The sequence below is a fragment of the Xiphias gladius genome, chromosome 7 (assembly GCF_016859285.1).
Source record: "Xiphias gladius isolate SHS-SW01 ecotype Sanya breed wild chromosome 7, ASM1685928v1, whole genome shotgun sequence".
NCBI lineage: Eukaryota > Metazoa > Chordata > Actinopteri > Istiophoriformes > Xiphiidae > Xiphias > Xiphias gladius.
Window position 1 is genome coordinate 20,831,809 of NC_053406.1, and position 21,025 is coordinate 20,852,833.

At 39.0% G+C, this 21,025-nt stretch overlaps 1 protein-coding gene across 2 annotated transcripts; it reads left to right on the top strand.

The window, feature by feature from the left end:
* The first annotated feature begins 65 nt into the window (after window positions 1–65).
* Window positions 66–16,958, top strand: LOC120792390 (integrin-linked protein kinase). 2 transcript variants are annotated; one of them, XM_040131549.1, is made up of 13 exons: window positions 66–210; window positions 1,713–1,974; window positions 9,990–10,155; window positions 11,480–11,575; window positions 11,688–11,784; window positions 11,905–11,988; window positions 12,105–12,190; window positions 12,313–12,422; window positions 12,637–12,764; window positions 12,988–13,109; window positions 13,272–13,371; window positions 15,074–15,204; window positions 15,363–16,958. In XM_040131549.1, the coding sequence occupies exons 2-13, from the start codon at window positions 1,886–1,888 to the stop codon at window positions 15,510–15,512; spliced, it is 1,359 nt and encodes a 452-aa protein (XP_039987483.1). In that variant the 5' UTR covers window positions 66–210; window positions 1,713–1,885; the 3' UTR covers window positions 15,513–16,958. The 2 variants fall into 2 exon arrangements, with proteins under 2 accessions (XP_039987483.1, XP_039987484.1); XM_040131550.1 differs by having other exon boundaries at window positions 1,765–1,974.
* Window positions 16,959–21,025: the final 4,067 nt, after the last annotated feature.

Genomic DNA, 21,025 nt, shown 5'->3' on the forward strand with positions numbered 1-21,025 from the left:
AAACATGCCCTCAGGTGGTGAATATTTTGACCTCCTGCATTTACCTCGCTCGCCTGTAGGGGGCGGGACGCTCTTTCCCTCCTCTCACGTACGTACGGTGGCGGTGAGGGTGTGGACGTCCCCCAGCAGTTAGTCCACTGGAGATAACGTAACACCGCTATTAACTTCTTCTCTGTAACTGCATTACACCGAAAAGGGCGAACATATCTGGTAAGTTTATCGTTTATTTTTCGGTTTGACGCGCTTAAACTACAAAATTGTGCTGTTTTTTTTTAGCGGGATAATCAGTCATTCAGCGTCAAATGAGAGAGACAGTCCGCGGGGTCAGGTTGGTTAGCTTGTTAGCAAAAACCTGCCCCTGGCTCATTTAGTCAACCAGAGGATGCTGGTTTATATATGGAGCTACTCGAGTCGTTTCTATTTTATCTACTGTAATGAAAGCCCGACGTTGTACTGCCAGGAGCTGAGGGGATAACCAGCTAACCTCAATCAGAGGGTCCCCTGCGTTAGCCAGATAGCAGTGCAGCTAGTCAGGCTGTTTGTTAATTGTTACCGATGAACTAATTACTGCGAGTCCAGATTGTTGCAGTGTTTATGTTGACCTGAGGAACAGTACATGAAAAACAGACTCGACCTTAAAGTCCCGTTTTATTTAGACTGCTGATTAAAGTTATGTTAAATTCGCCTGCAGCTGTAGTTTCATTATCATCTACCATACGTTCTTCATTTTGAGTTTTTGGCTGATTCAAACGCTGGAAATGTATTCCTTCAATCATGGTTGTTGTAATTGAAAGTCTAAACTGTTAACCTAGTTCTTTGCTAGTGTCATGCCTTATTTGTTAACCCCGTTACAATCTGTTGTCTTCAGTAACGTATTTCAATAATGTTTTGGGTTGTTTTTTTTAAATGTAGCCAACAAAAAATATATAATTATAGTAAAGACTGTGTGAAAGATGAAGGGTAAAAGTGTCATTCACGTTGCATCCCCTCTCTCTGTATCCACTGTGTTTATTACGATGTTGTTTTACACTTTGATGATCAAATTAGGGATTGAAATTCCTCATCAATTAATCTCTTTATTTTTTTTTTTGATTAATCGTTTGGTCTATAAAATGTCAGAAAATGGAGGGGAAAGGCCGATCAAAATCAGAAAGGTGACATCTGCAAATTGCTTATATTACCTGCTTATATTACCTGTCCAAATCCCGAATATTTTTAGTTTAGTATAACATTACACAGAAAAGCAGTAATTACTCAGAACTGAGAAGCTGGAGCTAGTTGGTGTTTTATATTTTCGCCTGATAAATTACTTAAGTAATTTATGAATTATAAAAAAAACAATCACATATACATATTCTGACAATAAACTAATCATTTAAGCAAATATTATAAATATTTGAAGTAATTCAGATGGCAAGGAAGTTAAGAAATTGACACTTGATAAATATATCTATCTACTCTGGTGTACATGGTGCTAGTCAAGGCCAAGTGTTGTGAGTCACAATGCTGTAATCTGCAAACCCACCCAGTATTACTGAGGTGGATGAGATTACTCAATAGGAGATTTCTTGGTTGCTTGGCTTTTTTCTTTTTGGGTTCGTACAACAGGATTGAATGCTGGAGTGACAAAAAAGGATATACCAGGCTGGAAAAGCGGTCCTACTGAAGTGTTTTTAACAGAGCAACTTCACTACTTGTGTCCCTTTTTTCAGGGTTGCTGGAGTGCTGTTGAGCATCTCTGCTTGTGTCCCTCATTGTCCCCAGATGAGGGACTGATGCTAGCCAGGACTCTCGTGAACCCCTCGGGCCGCTTCTCTCAACTGTCCCAGTTTAGTTCTGCATCTACTCCCACGGGTGCACCTTAAAGAAGAACACTCCAGCCAAAATGGATGACATCTTTACGCAGTGCCGGGAAGGCAATGCAGTAGCAGTTCGCTTATGGTTGGACAATACAGAGAATGACCTCAACCAAGGGTGAGCCAAGGTTTATTTGTTTATGTATTTTCTTGTCAGTGGGATTTAAATGGTATCCAGAATTTTACAAATCACTTCTATCCAGGGGGAACTCAAGAATGCAATTCTAAAATAGCACAAAGTTCCCCTTAGTATGAACTCATGTCCAGCAGGCTCTTGTTGTTATTAAAGATGTGTTTAAAATACGGCTCATGGCTTAATTAGCCTGTCCTCTTAAACAAAATATCTATACAGACAGAAGAATCGTCTAGAAGTTGTTGTACAGCCTAACAGAGACTGGTTTAGTGTTATGAGATTCTCTTCTCTGTCTTCATTTTTTAGCCGATTTGCGTAATAGTACTTTACTGCACGTGACTTGCCACGACAGGAATTTGTGATGCTGGATAACGTGAATCAGAATCTCAAGGCAACATCAGTTACACTACAAAGTCATTGCTTACTTTAAATGTTGCGTTGTGCAGGCTTAGAGCCCGCCTTTTCGGCCCCTAGTGAGATCGTGGCCTGAGATTGAACCCATTTCCTTGCGGGCACATGTTTATGCCCAGAATGCCAGCGAAATAATTCAAAAGCATGATGTCGGACAGGAAACACGCAGTGATGGTAGAGTTAGGCACGGTTGCAGTTGTAGCTGCAAATTCAGGCTTCACACAAGTAAAAAAAGACTTGACATCTGTGGGGACATATTGATGCAGGATGTAGGTGCAGAGAATACTGCAGGCTCCTGCAAGATTTGATATGTTTACTAGACAAAATGTCTGTCTGATAGTTACAGATAATCAGTCGGTCCTGAGCTTCTTTTTTATCCTCAGCTGACTCCGTAAAGAAAAACTTGGCCGAGTTTGCCAGTCAAGTTCTGATGGCCACCCAGGAAACGTTTCTTTTGGACTTTTCTAGATTTAGACCACCAGTATTTGTTTTCAGAGCAAACAAAGACAGAATGAATTAATCCATTTAATTCTGATGACTGTGTGCCTTGGAGCTTCCCTTTTTTTTGTCATTTTTCCCATGTTTTAGTACATTTATGGTAAGAAGGAAGGATTAAGCACATTAACAACTAGTTTAAAAGTCTTTTATAGTGACTGATTTATTTGCCGAGGACATTGTTGTCAATTTTCAGGAGTTTCAAAGAGACCAGCAGCACTCTGAAAAAAGAGGCTTTTTCTTTTGTTTACTTTGATTACTGTTGCAAAGTTGAACATAGCAACCCTGTAATTTCACACGTAGTAATCGTGAGAAATTAATCATGGTTCTGTTTAAGAGAACTAACTCTCATAACATCTAGAAACAGGTTATTTAGTCTAATCTATTAATATAAGACAGGATATTAAAACATAGCATTGTTCTGATGCTTTCTGAATCACATATGTCTCTGGGTACATTTTAATTTTGGCTGTGAAGAACTAATTGTTGTCAGTAAGACATTGTTGTATTTTTCTTGTTTTTATTCCTACCTTTATTACAGTCTTGTAATGTTCAAAAATAGTTGTTAAAGTATGATAAGATGCAGTTTGTAAGTATTAAATCAGCACATGCAAGATGCCAAAGTCAGTTTTTTTTTTTTTTAAGCCTCTTTCCCCGTTGAACCTTAACAATTTGAGCACAAATTAAGAGGGATTTTTTTTTCCCTTTTCACTATACTATATGTATTGACTTCTTTTGCTCTGTTTTTCTTTTATTTGTTTTATTTTGTCACAGTTGTGAAACTGTGTGATCGCATTAAGCCAGTGTGGGTACATGCATTCCCACATGTGATTCGCCCATTAGCTGATTAAATGTCAAGTTCCTTTTTCTGGTTGATATATCTCCCCCTATGGTTGAAACACATTTATTCTTGCCTCTTCATTTTCCTACAGAACTTCTAGTTCTACCCTTTCTATAGTTTAGTAAACCCACTATATCCCAGCCAGCCAGATTCTCACTATAATATTTTCTGTCATCTGCTTGATGACGGTGTGTTTACACTGATGTAACTCCCAGACAAAGAGTAGTAGTGGAATGTTGAATCTCCTTACAAGGAATAACATACGGCCCCTAGGGGAACCGTCTACCACCCACCAAAATTGAGAGAGAGGGGGAGGAGATTATTGTAGTGGGCAGGACTGGAGGAGTTATGTGTGACAGGACAGAGATTGTGTGTGTGTGTGTGTGTGTGTGTGTGTGTGTGTGTGTGTGTGTGTGTGTGTGTGTGTGTGTGTGTGTGTGTGTGTGTGTGTGTGTGTGTGTGTGTGTGTGTGTGTGTGTGTGTGTGTGTTTCAAAAGAGGAATGCACAGTAGGCCATAGCACAGCACATCACCTTCCCATCCTGTGTTTCTGGTATTCATCTCCCAGCGGTATTAGCTCCACTCATTTCCCCCTCAACATTTCCTCGTAGTTTACAAGAGTTAATTGCAAAGTTTAAATTTCTCCCAAATGTTTACAGTATAGTTATCATCTCTGGTCTTCTCTGAACATGTTGTACCCTGCCCTTGAGCTATATTTTTGTGTTGAAAAATCAGCGTGGATGATAATCTGTGGGTTTGAACAACCATTTGGTTTTTAAATTCAAGTTATATGTCGAGCCGAAATAGTTGATTATTTGATTAGTCTAGGCCTGCAACTCAGTTATTTTCATTAGCAATTAATCTGTTGATTATTTTCTCAAGAAAACTGATAATAATCATTTTGTCCATAAAATGCCAGATAATGATGAAAATGTCTATTATAATTTCTCAGAGCCCCACGTGATGTCTTCAGGTTTCTTGTTTTGTTCGAACATCAAGCCAAAACCCAAAAATATTCAGTATACTATTACATCGCAAAGAAAAGCAGCAAAACATCACATTTGAGAGCTTTAAATTTAGAGAACATTTGGCATTTCTGATTATAAAAAGGACTAAAATGATTAATGAAAAAACATAATAAAATAAAATAGTTGTTGATTAATTTTCTGATGATCGACTAATCAATTAACAGTTTCAGCTCTAAATTACTCACTTGGCAACTATTTTAACATACAATGAATCAACTCATTGCTTAAGTTATTTTTCAAGCAAAAATCAAGATATTTGCGTGTTCCAGCCTCTCAAATGTAGAGTAAAGTATCGTAAGATTTTACGCTTGATCAGACTAAAATCCAAAACCCATTTCCTGGAGTCCATCATCTTGGGCTCTTGGAAATTGTTCCATAAAACATTGGGAATAGCAAAATATGCCCATCAAAATGGATGAACTGAGAAAATAGTTGGCATATTAAACAACAATGAAAATAATTGTCTGTTGCTGCCCTAATTGTAAGAGAACAGTGTTTATTACAACTTTAAGCGTTGTGCCGAAACTCGTCACAGTTCCCCATTTTTGTTGTGTTTTGGTATCAAACGGAGGACTCAGTTCTCTGCTCTTGCGTTTCATTGGCCGACGAGTGTGTAATCGTGGCTTTGATGGCTATCTCTGTTTAGCCGCCTCAACATGTACTTCCAAAAGCAGAACACGGTCCTTTTTACTCCAGATTGTTTCTGACAGTAGGACAGCACTTCTTTCATATGATGTTAAGGTTGAGAGGCAGTGTTAGCGTCTTATGTTAATGAGTCTCCAAAGATTATCATGTTTAATACATGTCTGACACTACTGGTTTATTAGATATACACCAACGTGCAGTTTCACTCTGCAGATCTTACTCACTGATTTCTACAAGCCTGACAGAAGAACTGACTTTAACAATACTCTTTTAAAAAAGTCAGAATCAGTCTAGCCCTGCAACAATTGGTTGATCAACCGATAGTTACTTAATTGGCAGGTATTTTTATAATTGAATCATCATTTAAGTCTTTTTTCAGGCACAAATGCCAAACATTTGAATTAAGGAATATAATTGTTTGTTGCAATCCTAGACCAGTCCACGTTCAGAGTTTTCAGCTGTTGTCTAGTCTAGTATAGTATAGCTACTGTCTATAGTCTAGCTGTTTTCAGGCTATACATTACCAGACTTAATTATCAGCTGTATCTGCAATAACGATAATTTATTTTTCAAATTTATCTGAGGATAATATGTGCACCGATCCATTATGGGCTACAGTAGTTGTAGTAATAGTAGATATTGGTGTCAGTCTAGCCCGCTGTGCCATTAATTCTGCTCTTCTCATGTACTTTATGTTCTTCATGATTGTAGAACAATTCCACTGGCTTAACTTGACTTTAAAAAAGAAAAGTTAGTACAGAAGTTAGTTTGTCAAAGTAAAAACATTGTTGCATCAACCACTTTAATCACAGCAGAAGTAACAGTCCTACTTCTCCCATGCAAAGTCTTGGGGAACTTGTTTATTCTACTTCTGTGGATGTTCTTTTAATTTCATACATCTGTCTGTGAATTCAGTTTCCTTCAGCTGAGGCATGTACTATGACCTGGCAGGGATGTCAGGCCAGAGACCTACAGGGTGCAGACAGGGGCGCTTCCTCGGGCTTTTCCGTCTGCTAAACTGAGCTCTGTTGGCAGGTGGAAGTGCCTGAAATAAATTACCGCAAACAGAGTGGAGGGGGTGAGTGGAAGAAAACCCTGGCACTCAAGTGCCTTTGGGCTTTGTGGATCAGGCTAGCTTAAAGGGAAAATCCATCATGTAAAAAGTGTCCCCGAATAGAAATACACAAACTGAAACCAGAGAGCTGAACCTCACTTGATATCACAAAAAAAGAACATTTTCAACGGTTGTAGGCGGATTGGCGCCATTTCTTTTCTGCTTATAACAAATAATTATCGATCGGTTAGAAGATGAAATACAATTAGAATAGAAGATGTAAAATCCTCAGAAAAATGCCCATTATCTGGTTTCCTGTTCATAATGTTGAATGATAAATAAATAAGTGTGCTCTGAGTATTATTGTAATCAGTCATTTGTTGTGTCAGCAGAGTGCGCCTGCAAAACCAGTAAGCACAATTTAATCAAATTATGCTAAATTATGTTATTTTCCAAAGGATTAGACTAGTTTAGCTGTCGTTTTTATTTCTTGCTCGTAGTAAAATGAATTATATATTGTATAATTTGATTATTTAATTGCATCCTATAAAGTTTGGCTATTGCACATGGGTGCTCAAAATTACTGAAACAGTATGTTTTATATCCCCATTGCAAATTTACTGGCATTAAAGCAGTATTGAAACATCAGTTATTCAGAGTCCAATGTGACGTCATCAAATGTGTTATTTTGTCCAACCAACAGACCAAAACTCAAAGATAAGTCAGTAAACAATTATATATAACAGAGAAAAACAGCAAATCCTCATTTTGGAGAAGCTGTAACCAGAGAACACTGGAGCTTTTAGTATATAATAGTTGCAGATTAAATTTTTGCTGATTGACTAATTGATGAATCCACTTATTGCTTCAGCTCTATTTATTTGCAAATAGTGAATCTAAGATCATACAGATAAGCAGGAAGATACTTCTGTTCATGTGTGCATTCTTGCTCCTAAAGAATACAGCCATTAAGTTAGTCGGAAATCACCTCCTTCCCCTAAAGAGATTCAAGCTTAACACAGACAACTAATAAAATCATAGAAGTAAGACTGTATGGAGTTTTTTTTTTTTTTTTTTTTTTCTCATAAGCTTGGGCTAATTAGTTTTTAGGATTTGGCCTTTGGGTGTGAGAGGAAATTGCACGAGGATTAGATCTGGTGTGACTGCAGCAGGTCACCCAGATACACAGATAGATGTGTGTTGTGGGACTGAGGATCTCTGTGGGGCTCTTGATGCTGTTTTGAGTTGAGCTCTGCAGGATGTGTGAATACAAGCCAGTGAATTGAGGGTGGGGGAGCAGAGGGTACAAATTCCTGCAGATTCATAATACTCCCTCAGTTCTCAGATTGCATTATTATGCTGTCTGCCTACTCATAATTTCAGAATAAGTGCAGAACTTTATTAACAGGAGGATTGTTCAGTGTCTTTGCACAAACAGTGGAGCGCATAGGGAATAGGTAAGCGCATGGAAAGTGGAGTATATCACCAGCACAGTCCAGCTGTTTCACTGAAACTGAGAGCGAGAGGATGTAGTTGAATGAGAAGACAGGGCAGTGGAGAGGAGGAAGGAGGGGAGAAACTTTGTATGAGAGGAAAAAGTGACCACGGCCAGGGAGAGAGGGCAGAATGACACGGTCACACACAGCAGCTGGAGTGTACGTATGTGCAGCACTGCTGAGGCAAGTCTCACTGGCCCTTATAAGGACCGTTGCCTAGTGTTGTGTTTTTGTTTTTTTTACTTTACGCCTTTTCCTGATTGTCACTCAGCTCTCGCTGTGTCACTCAGTCTTTATCTCATTTTCTCTGAGGAGATACACCATTAGTCACTCTGTCATGTAATCGAGGCCACTGTCCGACATGTTTTGTTGCCAGTGTCACTGAGACGAAGAGGAATGATGAGTGCCAGAGGCCTTTTAGCTGTTATCTCAGTCTGATTTGCATCAACTTCCTTTTTTAGAGACAGAAAATGACAAGTACAAATCAAATACCTCATAATGAGCTCCTACAGCTCAGCAAGGGAACTACAGCATTAAATTGTTTAAAAAACTTAATGCTGTAGTTTCCGATAAATACACTCAGTTGCCAGTTTATTAAGTGCAACTAGCTGAAACTAATGCAGTTTAGTACAACAATACTACACTAAATTCTACCTTCATAAAGGTTGTACTGTTCAGTTTGTTTTGAAACCGTTTTAGAGAGGTGTCGATTCAACTTGACGATAATTTTGGTGTCTGTATTTTGCAGTCCTGTTGAATTGTATTGCATTGTACTGAGAGATATTTCTAATATTTAGTCTATACTTATTGATATAAATGGCACTGACAAAATATTAGAAACACATCTCAGTTTAATTCAATGACACTATAATAACTGTAACTGCCGAGATGACCACAAAATTGAGAGGCAGGAAGTAATGCAGGGGTGTTATATTAGACTGCATTAGTTTTAGGTAGGTGCACATAACTTACAGGCAACTGTGTGTATTTTGAAGTCTTATGAACTGAGGAATTCTTAAAAGTACAGAGTCTGTATACAATGCATTAAGGCATAAAAAAACAGCTAATTGACCTGGTATATACAATTAGTTGCAAAGTTTGGACACCCTTCCACAAGAGCTGTCATTAGGAATTGTAAGCTGATGACAACAGCAGTTAAGGGGAACTGACCTAGAAAATTTTGAGACAAAACTGCACATCTGCTGGACAGAAAGGAAAAAGAAAACCCCCATATGGCTGCAGGTGACCTGCAGGAAAGTTTAGCTGACACAGGAGTGGTGGTGCATTGATGCACAAACAGGTTCCACATGTACGAGTCATCAGAGGGAAACCTTCCATGTGACCTCATCACGAAATTCACCATCTGAAGTCTGCCAAGCAACATACGGAGCGGCCAGAGTCATTCTGGAAACAAGTGCTGTGGACAAATGTGTTTGGAAAGAAAAGTGCTGCACTTGATTACCAAAAAAAAAACAAAACCTTACTGAGGAAAGCAAGTACCGGCTTAGTAGGGTGCCCGAACCTTTGCACATGCCAAATTAATGTTTAACATTTTAAGAAAAAGCTTTGACAGTTGAAGAAAGGCTCAAATTTTAATGTCTGTTTGCTGCAGGGGTTGTACTTACTACTTTTCACTTCAAAAGCAAGATATGTCTTTTGCCCTGGGGTGTCCAAATTTTTTGCATACAACTGTATATTTTATGTCGACCACCCATTTTTTTCTCTGTAATGCACACTTATCGTCTTTTTCTTTGAAAAGTGAGATTTTGATTGTCAAAGCAAAACCCATACTCTCCAAAAGTCAGTCCCTGTGTGTACTACTTGGCCTTTTGCCACTCATACCACAGACCTGTTTGCAGGGAAAAACTTAATGTGAATAACAGAGAGGCTGAAGCTTCAGGTATACTTTCCTCTCCCTCAAGTCAGACTTAATAACTTTCCCTGCCATGTCTGCAGTTACTCGAAGTCCTTGCTGTGCTGAAGGTTTTCGTGTAGCCTGTGCTGACTGTCAATGCTCCTCTCTCTCTGTAGAGATGACCACGGCTTCAGCCCTCTCCACTGGGCATGCAGGGAAGGCCGCTCCAGCGTTGTGGACATGCTCATCATGAGAGGAGCTCGCATTAACGTCATGAACCGTGGAGACGACACGCCGTTGCACCTGGCCGCCAGCCATGGACATCGAGACATTGTAGGAAAGGTGAGGTCATGTAAACACTGGGGCACAGCTAGAAGAGGTTCCTTCCTGGTTGCTTAAGTCTTCCTGTATCTTCATAGTTTTGATGATTGTCACAATATAAGCTACCTCCCTGTCATTAGAACATGCCTGACGCTCTATCTGTGGTCTATTTTCTGAATTGCAATGTGATTCCAACTAATATTTGAATAAATCTTATATTCTGCTGGTAATGTTGAAACTGTTCTTGTGAGGTTTTCAAATGTAACTAACCAAAATGTTGAGGCATCTCTTTTAAGTTTGCCTCATAAATACAGGATATTATGAAACCTAAAATGATGTAATCTCAACAGCAATTATAAATACAAAGGTCTTGTCTGTTCTTGCAGCTTCACCATCAGCAGTTTTAGACTAAAGTGTGAGGGCTTAGCAGTTTTGTCAGTGTCGAGGGAAAATTAAATTTTTCAATTGCTGCAGCTAGTAGCAATTGTTAAGAGTAGAACAAGCAATTTATGATCTGAAAGAGGTTTGTGATTTTCGTCAAAATATGTTTATTTCTCCTTTTATTTATTCTGGGACAGTCAATTTGCTGATATCCTTAAAATACTGAACAATAGGGCAAATGCATCAGCTGCAGGCTCAATCTATGGTTGATGGACACTTGGGGCCAATTTTCTTCACCAAAATAAGTTCAAATAATTGACTATTTAAAGGCACAGTTCAGTAGCCGCAGTACAGGGAGCTTGTTCAGACTATCATTCACTGATAATCTGGGTTTGCCCAAGCTCCTATGCAGCATAAAAAAGACTCACCTGCAGCAGTCCACTGTGTTTTTTTTAAGAGATCTCTCATGGCTATATGTCCTGTTTACAGGTTTGTAAACCACTCGTTTACTTTTGGAGAAGCAGCATACAGTTTGGAATGTGGCACTCAATGTGGTTTTGAATTTAATGTAGTAGATTTTGTAAAGCATCTCTGGATGATAAAATACAGTAAAACAAAGTGACCTGTCTGATTGTGTTTGTTGAAAGGCATTAATGTTAGTCCATGAAAGAAAATTTTACTTAACAAATACCAAATTAACAAATTGAATCTGTATATTTGTGTTGTACACTGTACTGTTGCCATAATGTGAGGCTTATGCTGCGGGGTTACTGATTTAGAATACCTGCCAGACAGCTATTGAGTTTAATATTAGTCATGTCTCAGTACCTCTGGTATGTGTCCACAGGCAAGACACACTTCCATGATTTTTCTTGGCAGCATTAACACTCATCCCTGTATACAGCCCAAACAAGATCTGACCAGCCTTGTTTTGCATGTAATCCCTTGTTTCTCTTTGTTTTAGCTGATCCAGTGCAAAGCGGACACAAATGCAGCCAATGAGCACGGGAACACACCACTGCATTACGCCTGCTTCTGGGGCCAAGACCAAGTGGCTGAGGTAAGTGCACCCCCTGGTGGTGTTACAGAAGAAGCTTATCTGTTCATGTGTCAATTACAATCATGATAACCATTAGGAAATGTCACTGAAACTACTCTTTGCTCTTTCCCAGGACCTTGTGACTAATGGGGCTCAGGTGAGCATCTGTAACAAATATGGGGAAACTCCTCTGGACAAAGCCAAACCTCACCTGCGTGAACTCCTCAGAGGTATCCCAACTCCCCATTACAGCTGATTATTCCGCCAGCTATAAATATCTGTCAGTATCAGCCATTCATGTGTCTTGTTTTGCTCCTCTATGTTGATGTTGTCATTTCTCCACCACCCAGAAAAGGCTGAGAAAATGGGACAGAACTTGACTAAAATTCCCTTCAAGGATTCATTCTGGAAAGGCACCACCAGAACTCGACCCCGTGAGTCCCACAGATTTTCTATCTGAATGGTGGTGTGTTAAATTTCACGTGAATAATGGGGCCTTTGTCTGAGCTTCAAACTGTCACTCAAGTTTGTCTCCATCTTGTGTTTTTAGGCAATGGCACTTTGAACAAACATGCAGGAATTGACTACAAACAGCTTTCTCTCCTTGCAAAAATAAATGAGAACCAGTCGGGAGAGGTACTTTATATTCTTGTTTTCACTGTTTTAATTGTGCTGAATATTCATGTAGAACTGCTAATGATCAGTTAAAGGCATGTGTCATTCACTCCACTTTTTCTATATTCCTTTCTTGTCTGTAGCTGTGGCAAGGGCGCTGGCAAGGAAATGAAATTGTTGTTAAGGTGCTTAAAGTTCGTGACTGGACCACAAGGAAAAGCAGGGACTTCAGTGAGGAGTATCCCAAACTCAGGTTATTATTTAATCCTGTCTTTATTACCACCCCTACGTTCTGTGCTGTTGTGGTCACTCGTTTGTCTTTTTGCCTTGTGCTGAACCAAACTTTATGTATTATTTCTTTTGGGGCCGTTGCATCTCACACGAGACGTCTGTTTATGTCAAACCCGCTGTGGATTTCCCTCTTTTTGTCTGTCTCCCTTGTCCCTCCCTCTTGGGCTCCATCCCAGGATATTTTCCCACCCGAATGTCCTACCCATGTTGGGAGCATGTCAGTCTCCTCCCGCACCTCACCCCATCATCATCACACACTGGATGCCTTATGGCTCCCTCTACAACGTGCTGCATGAAGGCACCAGTGAGTACTTCTACTCTGGTCACAAAGTCTGTACATGTCACCGGTTTCGGTGGTTTGCGGGGATTTGTTTTTTGTTTTTTGGGGGTTTTTTTTTTGCACTTAAGCATTTGTTATTATGTTCCCATCACTTTCTGTACATAAGGAATTTGACTGTCAGCCTGTTGTGAGGTGAAAGTCCAAGTGGCTGAAACCTGTTGTTATTTGTTTCTCATCCTGCTGTCAGACTTTGTGGTGGACCAGACACAGGCAGTGAAGTTTGCGCTGGACATTGCTTGTGGAATGGCTTTCTTACACACACTTGAACCCATGATCCCTCGCCACTATCTCAACAGCAAGAGCGTTATGGTAAGAAGAAGTTGTAATTTCAGCATTGCTTTCTGGATCAGAATCTATCCAATTGTTGCATATAAATGACCTATTAAAAGAAACTGTGTTGCCCCAGAAAACTGCACAAGTAGAGAGTGATGTCTGTTTCACTTTAAAGTGACATGTTCCTTGTTTCCACAGATAGATGAAGACATGACAGCCAGGATCAGCATGGCAGATGTCAAGTTCTCCTTCCAGTGTCCTGGCAGGATGTACTCGCCTGCATGGGTGGCCCCCGAGGGTAGGCATCACTCATACAGCAATGGATCCACAGTGACAGCCGAAGCTCTTGCGTGAATGATGGATGCAGCAAACTCTAGACTGTCTCTGAGCCAAATGTAATCTGTGGCTGATTTTGCCTTGAGATACAGTGAAATCCAAGCAAGATGGAAACATAAACTGGTTATAAAATGTGAAAATAGCCAGGGAGCTTTGGCAGCAGTGAGGTCTTAATTTTATAGAAGAGTGTCTGGAGCCTGATGGCTCTCACTGCATGGGATACAGGAGAGATGATGCGGTCAGTTACCATAGAAACAACCGCCATACAGAATAGGTATAGTGGGTAGTGAGCCATAAAATTGAGAGCACAGAGAGCGTTGCTGTTGATAAGGTACAAATGTACAGATTTGGATAGGGTGAAGAATCTTAATAGGCCTTAGTTTCAACAAGGATGTTTTTGTAACGTTTTTTGTTATCTGTAATGTAACGGATGGAAAGAGCAATGACTGTTTAACAATCTAAGTAAACTCTGTTGCCTTTCACATTTAAGTAATACATGTTTTAAGCATTAATCCTGAATGTAATGTATATTCTAACAGAGGAAGCTACATGTCCAGCATGATTTATATATAAACAATTACTTTCTGTTTACTTCTGGCATAAATTGAATTTTGAGTGTATTTAGCGATCTTTATTAAATATGTTAAATCATTATTAAGCAATTTTTAAAATCTAAATTAATGTAGCTGAGGACATCAAACATCTTATTGGGGAAGGTTACCTTAAAAAGCTACTGATTTTACATGATCATGCAGTTCAATGCGATGAACATTAGCCATGATATACTGTGAGTCAATATCACAAGGTCATCTTGGCAGTGTTTTGCTTTAATCACTGCGTATACTATAGTGCTGTTGTTTGTTTCACGATTAAATTACATTTTAGGAAAAAAAGTAGAAAAAATATGATTTTATCCAGCCAGTCTATTTGCTGCTCGTCCTCTTTCACTGTCACCTTTCATCTGTAACCTGCTCTCTGATATTGTGAAATGAAACTACATCAGATCAAAGTAGAGCACCTCACTTTATCTCCATCCACGAGGATTGGTTTCCATAGCAACATGTAGCCCACAGATCACTGTCGAAAGGCCTCCACCAGCGATGTGGTGGCAGTGGTTGTCAAGCACTTCTTAGATGACTTCATGAATAAGCGAGTGTCACGGTAGTTTACCACAGTAAATTCAGAATGTAAAGTAAATATCCTTATGACGTTGCTTCATGATGACCACCCATGAAGAACTGATGATTACTTAAGTACTTGGTGGGAAAGGTAGAGACCCAAGACAAATGGTAAATTTGTGTCCTATACGATATAAACCCTGTTAATGCCAATTTATGGATTGATATTTGACTAACTGCATAGAACAACTGCTGAATTGAATGCAGTATGTGTTCTTATAGTATTAGCATTGTAACCCATGTACAAAAAAGTCTAGTTCCAACTTTTAAATAATGTACCTCTGTAATGTAGAACTTCTGCAGTTTAGCCTAATAGTTTGCATCTTACCACATCCAATGTGCACACTTGTAGCCGTTGTCTAAATACTCAGCTGTGCTTGAATAGAAGCGCTTTTTGCAGAAAGTAGAGGGAGGCAGTGTCTGCTGTGTGTTTCAGTGTGCTTGCTCCATGTAACCTTCACTCGTTGCTCTTTGTGTGGTGCCCAGCCCTGCAGAAGAAGCCAGAAGATATCAACCGTCGGTCAGCAGACATGTGGAGCTTTGCTATCCTGCTGTGGGAGCTGGTGACCAGAGAGGTTCCCTTCGCTGACCTTTCCAACATGGAAATAGGCATGAAGGTTGGTAGAACTAGGGGCTCATTAGATTAACCGGCAGAGCAGCTAAAGCTTGCAGGCGAGATTTAGTATGATAAACTTTGACTAGTAAATTTAAATGATTCAGGAATGTCCGTCTAGAAATTTGACAGTATCTAAAGTCTGTCTGTTTTGGCCTTCAGGTTGCCTTGGAGGGTTTGAGGCCCACTATCCCCCCCGGCATCTCACCCCACATCTGCAAGCTCATGAAGATATGCATGAACGAAGACCCAGCTAAGAGGCCTAAATTTGACATGATAGTGCCAATTCTGGAAAAAATGCAGGACAAGTGAAAAACCTCCTCTGCCCCCCCGTGCTGAACCGAAGAATTACTGGATATCTTCCCCCAGATATCACTCTGATATGGTGGTGCAGTGCTTACCAGTATTGCCTTAAACTCCTCACTCTACCGCTGCATTCAATGCCACTGTAGCTTCTGCTTCTGAGATGAATCCAGCAGCAGCCACTTCTTTTATATTTTTTTTTTTCTTTTTTGAATGTGATATCAAGTTTTTATTAGTGTCTTCATCTTTGTCCCTGATCCACCGATACTGTCTTCACAGGAGGTGTTTGTCTTCTAAACTGTAATCATGTGGACTGAGTACAATCTTCTTTAAGCAAATGAATAACCTGTGAGGTCAGCATGGCAGTCTGCTGCAATGCTTCGGTGGATTTAAGGCCTTATTTTTATCTGGAGTGTTTAAAAAGTCACCCTATGAGGTAACTGCTTCCTTAAAATAAAAGAATTAACACATTAACCCAAAGCTTGTCTTGTGGAAAAAGGTCTGTGTTTGTTGTGTTAGCAACAAACTGTATGCAACTGGGCAAGCATGAGAAAATGTCTGGGGTAAGCATTTAAATGTGAGATTATTGAGAAAATGTATGTGAATGAGTGGTGCCCATGAGAGTGCGTACAGTAACAGGGTTGTGCCTTTCAGCTTGGCTGTGTAGTGATGTGTAGAGCTTGGCTTGTTTTGAGCATTGCTCCCTGACTATATCCTGTATACAAAACTGGCCATACAAACCTTTGGTTTTTCGGTTTTGTTTTGTTTGGCTTTTTTTGTTTTTTGTTTTGTCAGTGCACCAAAAATGTCGCTGTTGATTATTGCAATTATGGGACGATTACTTTCACCTACGTTGCTGAATTTCTCTTGTTATGTAATTAACTAGATTATTCAAACGTACGATTGTAATCTAGTTCATTTTCATTACTTTCCCTTTCAAAATTTGAGATACTTGTAATATCAGGAATGAATACTGCAATCCCAGACTTTAATTTATTCATGGTTATCTTAGGTACAGGTGTAATTTTTTGTTTTGTTGTCAAGCATGGGGACTGCCTTTCCTCCTAAATTTACTGCTACCACAGAAGCTGCTGCCAGCAGAAGGCGACTGGGACATTAAAGGGTGGACTTAACATCCTGCACACTGTTCTATTGTCTCACTTTTTTTTCTTTTTTTTTTTCTTTGGCCTCTAGATTACTTCTTTACTGACTTTATATCAGTCTCATGGGTTGTTTCTTCTACCTGCATTGTTCCTGTGCCTCCACCAGCTTGCTTGTTTGTGCTGAATCACAGGTTGAAGCCAAAATCAAGAATGACTTATACAAATGTATGTATTTATATATAAGTATATTAAAAAGGAAGAATATTGGAAACTTGATTGTGTGGATTTATAATGGGATTTGGAGATTAATGGGTAATTTGGGAAAAGCGTACACGGAAGGCATAAATGTTTTATAGGAAATATTAAAGATATTTTTTAGCTGCAATTGGTGATCCTGTAATCACTGACTACTGGCAATATACATATAATGGTAATAATGGAATAATTACTTATTACGTGGGAGCTCAATTGGCCTTAATTTCCCAAAGGGGGCAAAGGTTTGATGAAAAGTAAGTCAAGTAATTTGAAAAAAATACCAAGATTTGACATCAGTCTATTTTCATTATTAAAAGACAGAATAAAAGTTAAATGTTGAGTGAAGTTTGTAGTAACTTTTATCATTTAATGAAGGAAAAGTGAGATACTTAGTTCTTAATTACTGCTAAAGCAAAGGGCATTTAAAAAAAAGTGCATGAAAATTATCCCTCTAATGAGTAAAATGTAATTTATACCACAGTATGTTTTGTTTGCCCTTCAAATATTAAAACACTACTGCTTCGTTTTTTTGTTAGAATACTCACGACAATTTTCTAAATTTTAGCGCTAAGTCGTTTCGTTTTATTATCTTAGCTTAATATTTCATACGTGAATGTGTATGTGTTTTAATTTCCTAACTTTCTATGTATTTATAAATGAGTTTAAGTAACTCTTCTATATCAACCTGAAAGAAATTAATTCCAGACAAACTTGTGATACCATTTGTCCTTTTAGTTTATCTAACTTTTCTTTTATGAAAGTGAATGGAAAATGTTCTTTTTGAAAAACATTGTTGCACCACTTTCTGATCGGCCACACTTTATAAAAGGTTTATAAGTTGAGACTAATGGCCTTTATTAATGGTTAATAAGTAATTTGATAATGCTTTATAGATCATTTATAAGGCATTATTAAGCACAACCTTCAGGCTGCCTGGTTGTAAAAAATCTCTCTACCTGGTGAGTCACCAATGTGTCTTAACATTTCAATTAAGTTATTCAAAAGGTGCCACAGGTTTCCTACTTATTAACAAGATATCAAATCGTCATTAATAAAGGGTATTGAACCTCAAGGAAGCAGGAACAAAAGTTAAGGTCCGACCAAGTCTGCAGTTTGAAATGTTAGTGAGCAGTTAAAGGGATTCTGGTCCAGATGCCCTGCAGCTGCTTTCCAGAAGGCCAGAGGTGAGATGTTCCATTGGAATTGTCTTATGTTTTCAAGAGCCATAGCATGTGTCCCACTGGAAAAGCATGGGATGTGTGGATCAACACAAGTTTTTTAATTAATGTTTCATTACTGATAAATAAGCTATTAGTAAATTATTTTTCAACCGTTCTAAAACTGTTGAAACTTGTGAACACTTTTTAAAGGGCAGTGGTGGAATGTAACTAAGTACATTTTTCTTGAGTATAAGTATAAATTTGAGGTACTTGTTCTGTACCACTTTATACTTTTACTCCACCACATTTCAGAGGAAGATATCGCACTTTTTACCCCACTACAATTATCTGACATCTGTAGTTGCTTCACAAATTTGAAAGACTTTTGCGTACAAATCATGTGAAGAGCTTATAATGATGCTTTGTTATAGATTAAACAGCCCAACATATACATGTAGAGCTGAAACGATCAGTCGATCAATTGATTGACACAATTTATAAGCAAATATTTTGGTAATGGTTAAAATAATTTTTTGTGTGAAAATGACAAATGTCATGGTTCCACCTTCTCAAATGTGAGGATTGGCTGCCTTTCCTTTTATTTTTCTTATTATACATCATTATACGTTTAATACTTTAAGCACATTTTCCCCATTATACATACATACTTTCACATATGAGACATTTTTAATGCAGGACGTTAACATTTTGAGCCTTATAAAGGTATAAAATTTACTTTTTGTGTGTGTTCGTGTGTGTGGCTGTCTGTGTGTGTATGTTTTTGTCAAGGCTTTGCTTTGCTTAGGGAAATTGGACTAATGGCCTCAATGTTTCTAAAATCCCCCTTTTCCACTGCTCTTGCAATAGGTCCTAAGTATAAAGCATTTTTTTTTTAAGTATTCTCTTTATCAGGCGTGTAAAATGTGCAAAAATAGCAGAGAGCACAAAGTAGAGTCTTTAACTGCAAAATCTTTCCAAAACAAAGTCAAGGTACTTTCCTTTCCTCAGCGCTTGGCCACTTTATAACCACTAGACATTTAGTACTGTGTAATGGACACAATTGTAGGACTTTTTTGAGATTCTTTTAGTTTCCTATTTGTTTTCTTTCTCTTTTTCTATTTTTATCCTTTATTTTACCCTTTATTTTTTCTGTTTTCCTACTTTTCTTTTTAGTTTTAAAAATGGTCTTAGTTTTTTCTTTTTTCTACCCTGTCCTTTTATAAATTTTATTTTTCTCATTTTCTGTCTTCTTCCCTTCATGTCTATTTTTTCTCTCTCACGTTCATATATAGGTGTCATAAGGTTATGTCTTAGGTCTTTCTATTATAAATGTGTTTGGGTTTTTTTCAAGATCCTACTGTCAGGGGGGGCACCAGAGCCTGGAGAGGGTGTACTAGAGGTCAGTGATAGGGTGTCTCTCCTAGTCCCAGGTATCAATAAGCAGCCACCACTCAAGTGCAAAACACACACCGCACCCTCCTCCCTCTTTCAACTCTGTAGGATCTTATTCATAGTATTTCAGTCTCCTGTAAAAATCCGGTCTTGTGTTCTGATGCAAGAACATGAGACATAGTGTTGCACAATGTGCCTGCCCACAATGGCAACTAGGCCAAGTAGTCGTGGCAGTGCCGGGCCTTAGGTTGTCCCGAGGCTCTGCAGGAGGATCTTACCCGTCATAGATGAACTTGTCGAACGATGCCTTGTGTTCCTGCGCGCTGTCTGCACAATGTAACACAAGTCACCGTGTTCTCGCACACCTAGCCTGCTCACAGTGGTGTTGAAGTCAAGTCCTCGCTGCAGTACCGGTCTTGAGTTGTCCCAAGGTTTCACAGGGGGATCCTATCTGTCATAGGTTGACCAGTCTTACCATACCATACTTGACCCCTCTCTTATGTGTGATATGAGTCCATTTGGTTTTGATTTAACAGTTGGTATCATCTCAACACCAGTCCAGCTTTAAGGAGAATCTGAACATGCCTGACCTGATTAATGCAGAATCAATACTGAGACTCAGGATTCTCCCAAATCGCCTCATTTACCTTCTCCCGGGCAAATATATCTTTAAAGGAGGCATGTGCCCAGTTGCTGAACATTTTCCATCATGCTGCAACACACGCTTAGTACCTTGTAGGACTATATACTGTATGTACATGTGTGTCATGCTAAAAGTTACATGTTTGTAGTTTGTGGAGCAATTTGTCCGATTCATTCAGGAAATTAATGAGAGACCAACAAGTGCTGCTCAGCCACAGGAGATTATGCGTCAAGGTCTCGAAGGCTGCACGCATGCCACGCTGAGTGGATCAGTCTGTGTCTATCTTTTGACAAGAGGCATGGGACACCTACCATACCCCACTTCAGGGGGAGGTTATATTAGTTTTGGTTAGTTTAGGTTAACCTAGGCTAGGTTAAACTCGGTGAAGTTAGGGTAGGTTTTTATAAGGTTACGCGAAGATAGATTAAGTTATGTTAGATTGTGCCCGGTGAGTTTAGCCTGGGTTTTGTTGGATAAGGTTGGGTTGGGTTGGGTTAGGTCAGCCTTGGTTTGGTAAAATAAGGTTAGGTTAGGTTAGATTAGTCTAGGTTAGGTTAACATAGTTATTGTGGTCTAAAATTAGCTTAGGCTAGATTAGGGCGTATTAGGTTAGGAGAATGCACAAAGCTGTTTGACTAATTCTCCTTTTTAGGTTAGGTCAGGTCATGTCTCTGTCAAAACCTAACCCACGCTAGCCAAGTTTAGGCTTGGCTAGACTCGGTTACGTTAGGTAAGGTTACTTTGGGCTAGGTTAGGATAAATTAGTTTATGTGATGTTAAGATAGGAAAATGCATAATGCTATTTGACTAGCATAATTTAATCAAAATTTCAACATCTAGGTTGTGATCAAGTAGTTGCGAGGATATTTCCAGGTGGATACAAAGGTCTTTTGAGATATTTAAATTTTTTTTACTGCAGTTTTAGCACTTTTCCCTCAGTTTCCTCAAGCACCTTAATGCGATTGCTTG

Coding starts and splice junctions, on each gene's coding strand:
- LOC120792390 (XM_040131549.1), top strand. CDS start 1,886: ATGGATGACATCTTTACGCAGTGCCGGGAAGGCAATGCAGTAGCAGTT. Junction 11,785..11,904: donor CCTGCGTGAACTCCTCAGAG/GTATCCCAACTC, acceptor TCCACCACCCAG/AAAAGGCTGAGAAAATGGGA. Junction 11,989..12,104: donor CACCACCAGAACTCGACCCC/GTGAGTCCCACA, acceptor TTGTGTTTTTAG/GCAATGGCACTTTGAACAAA.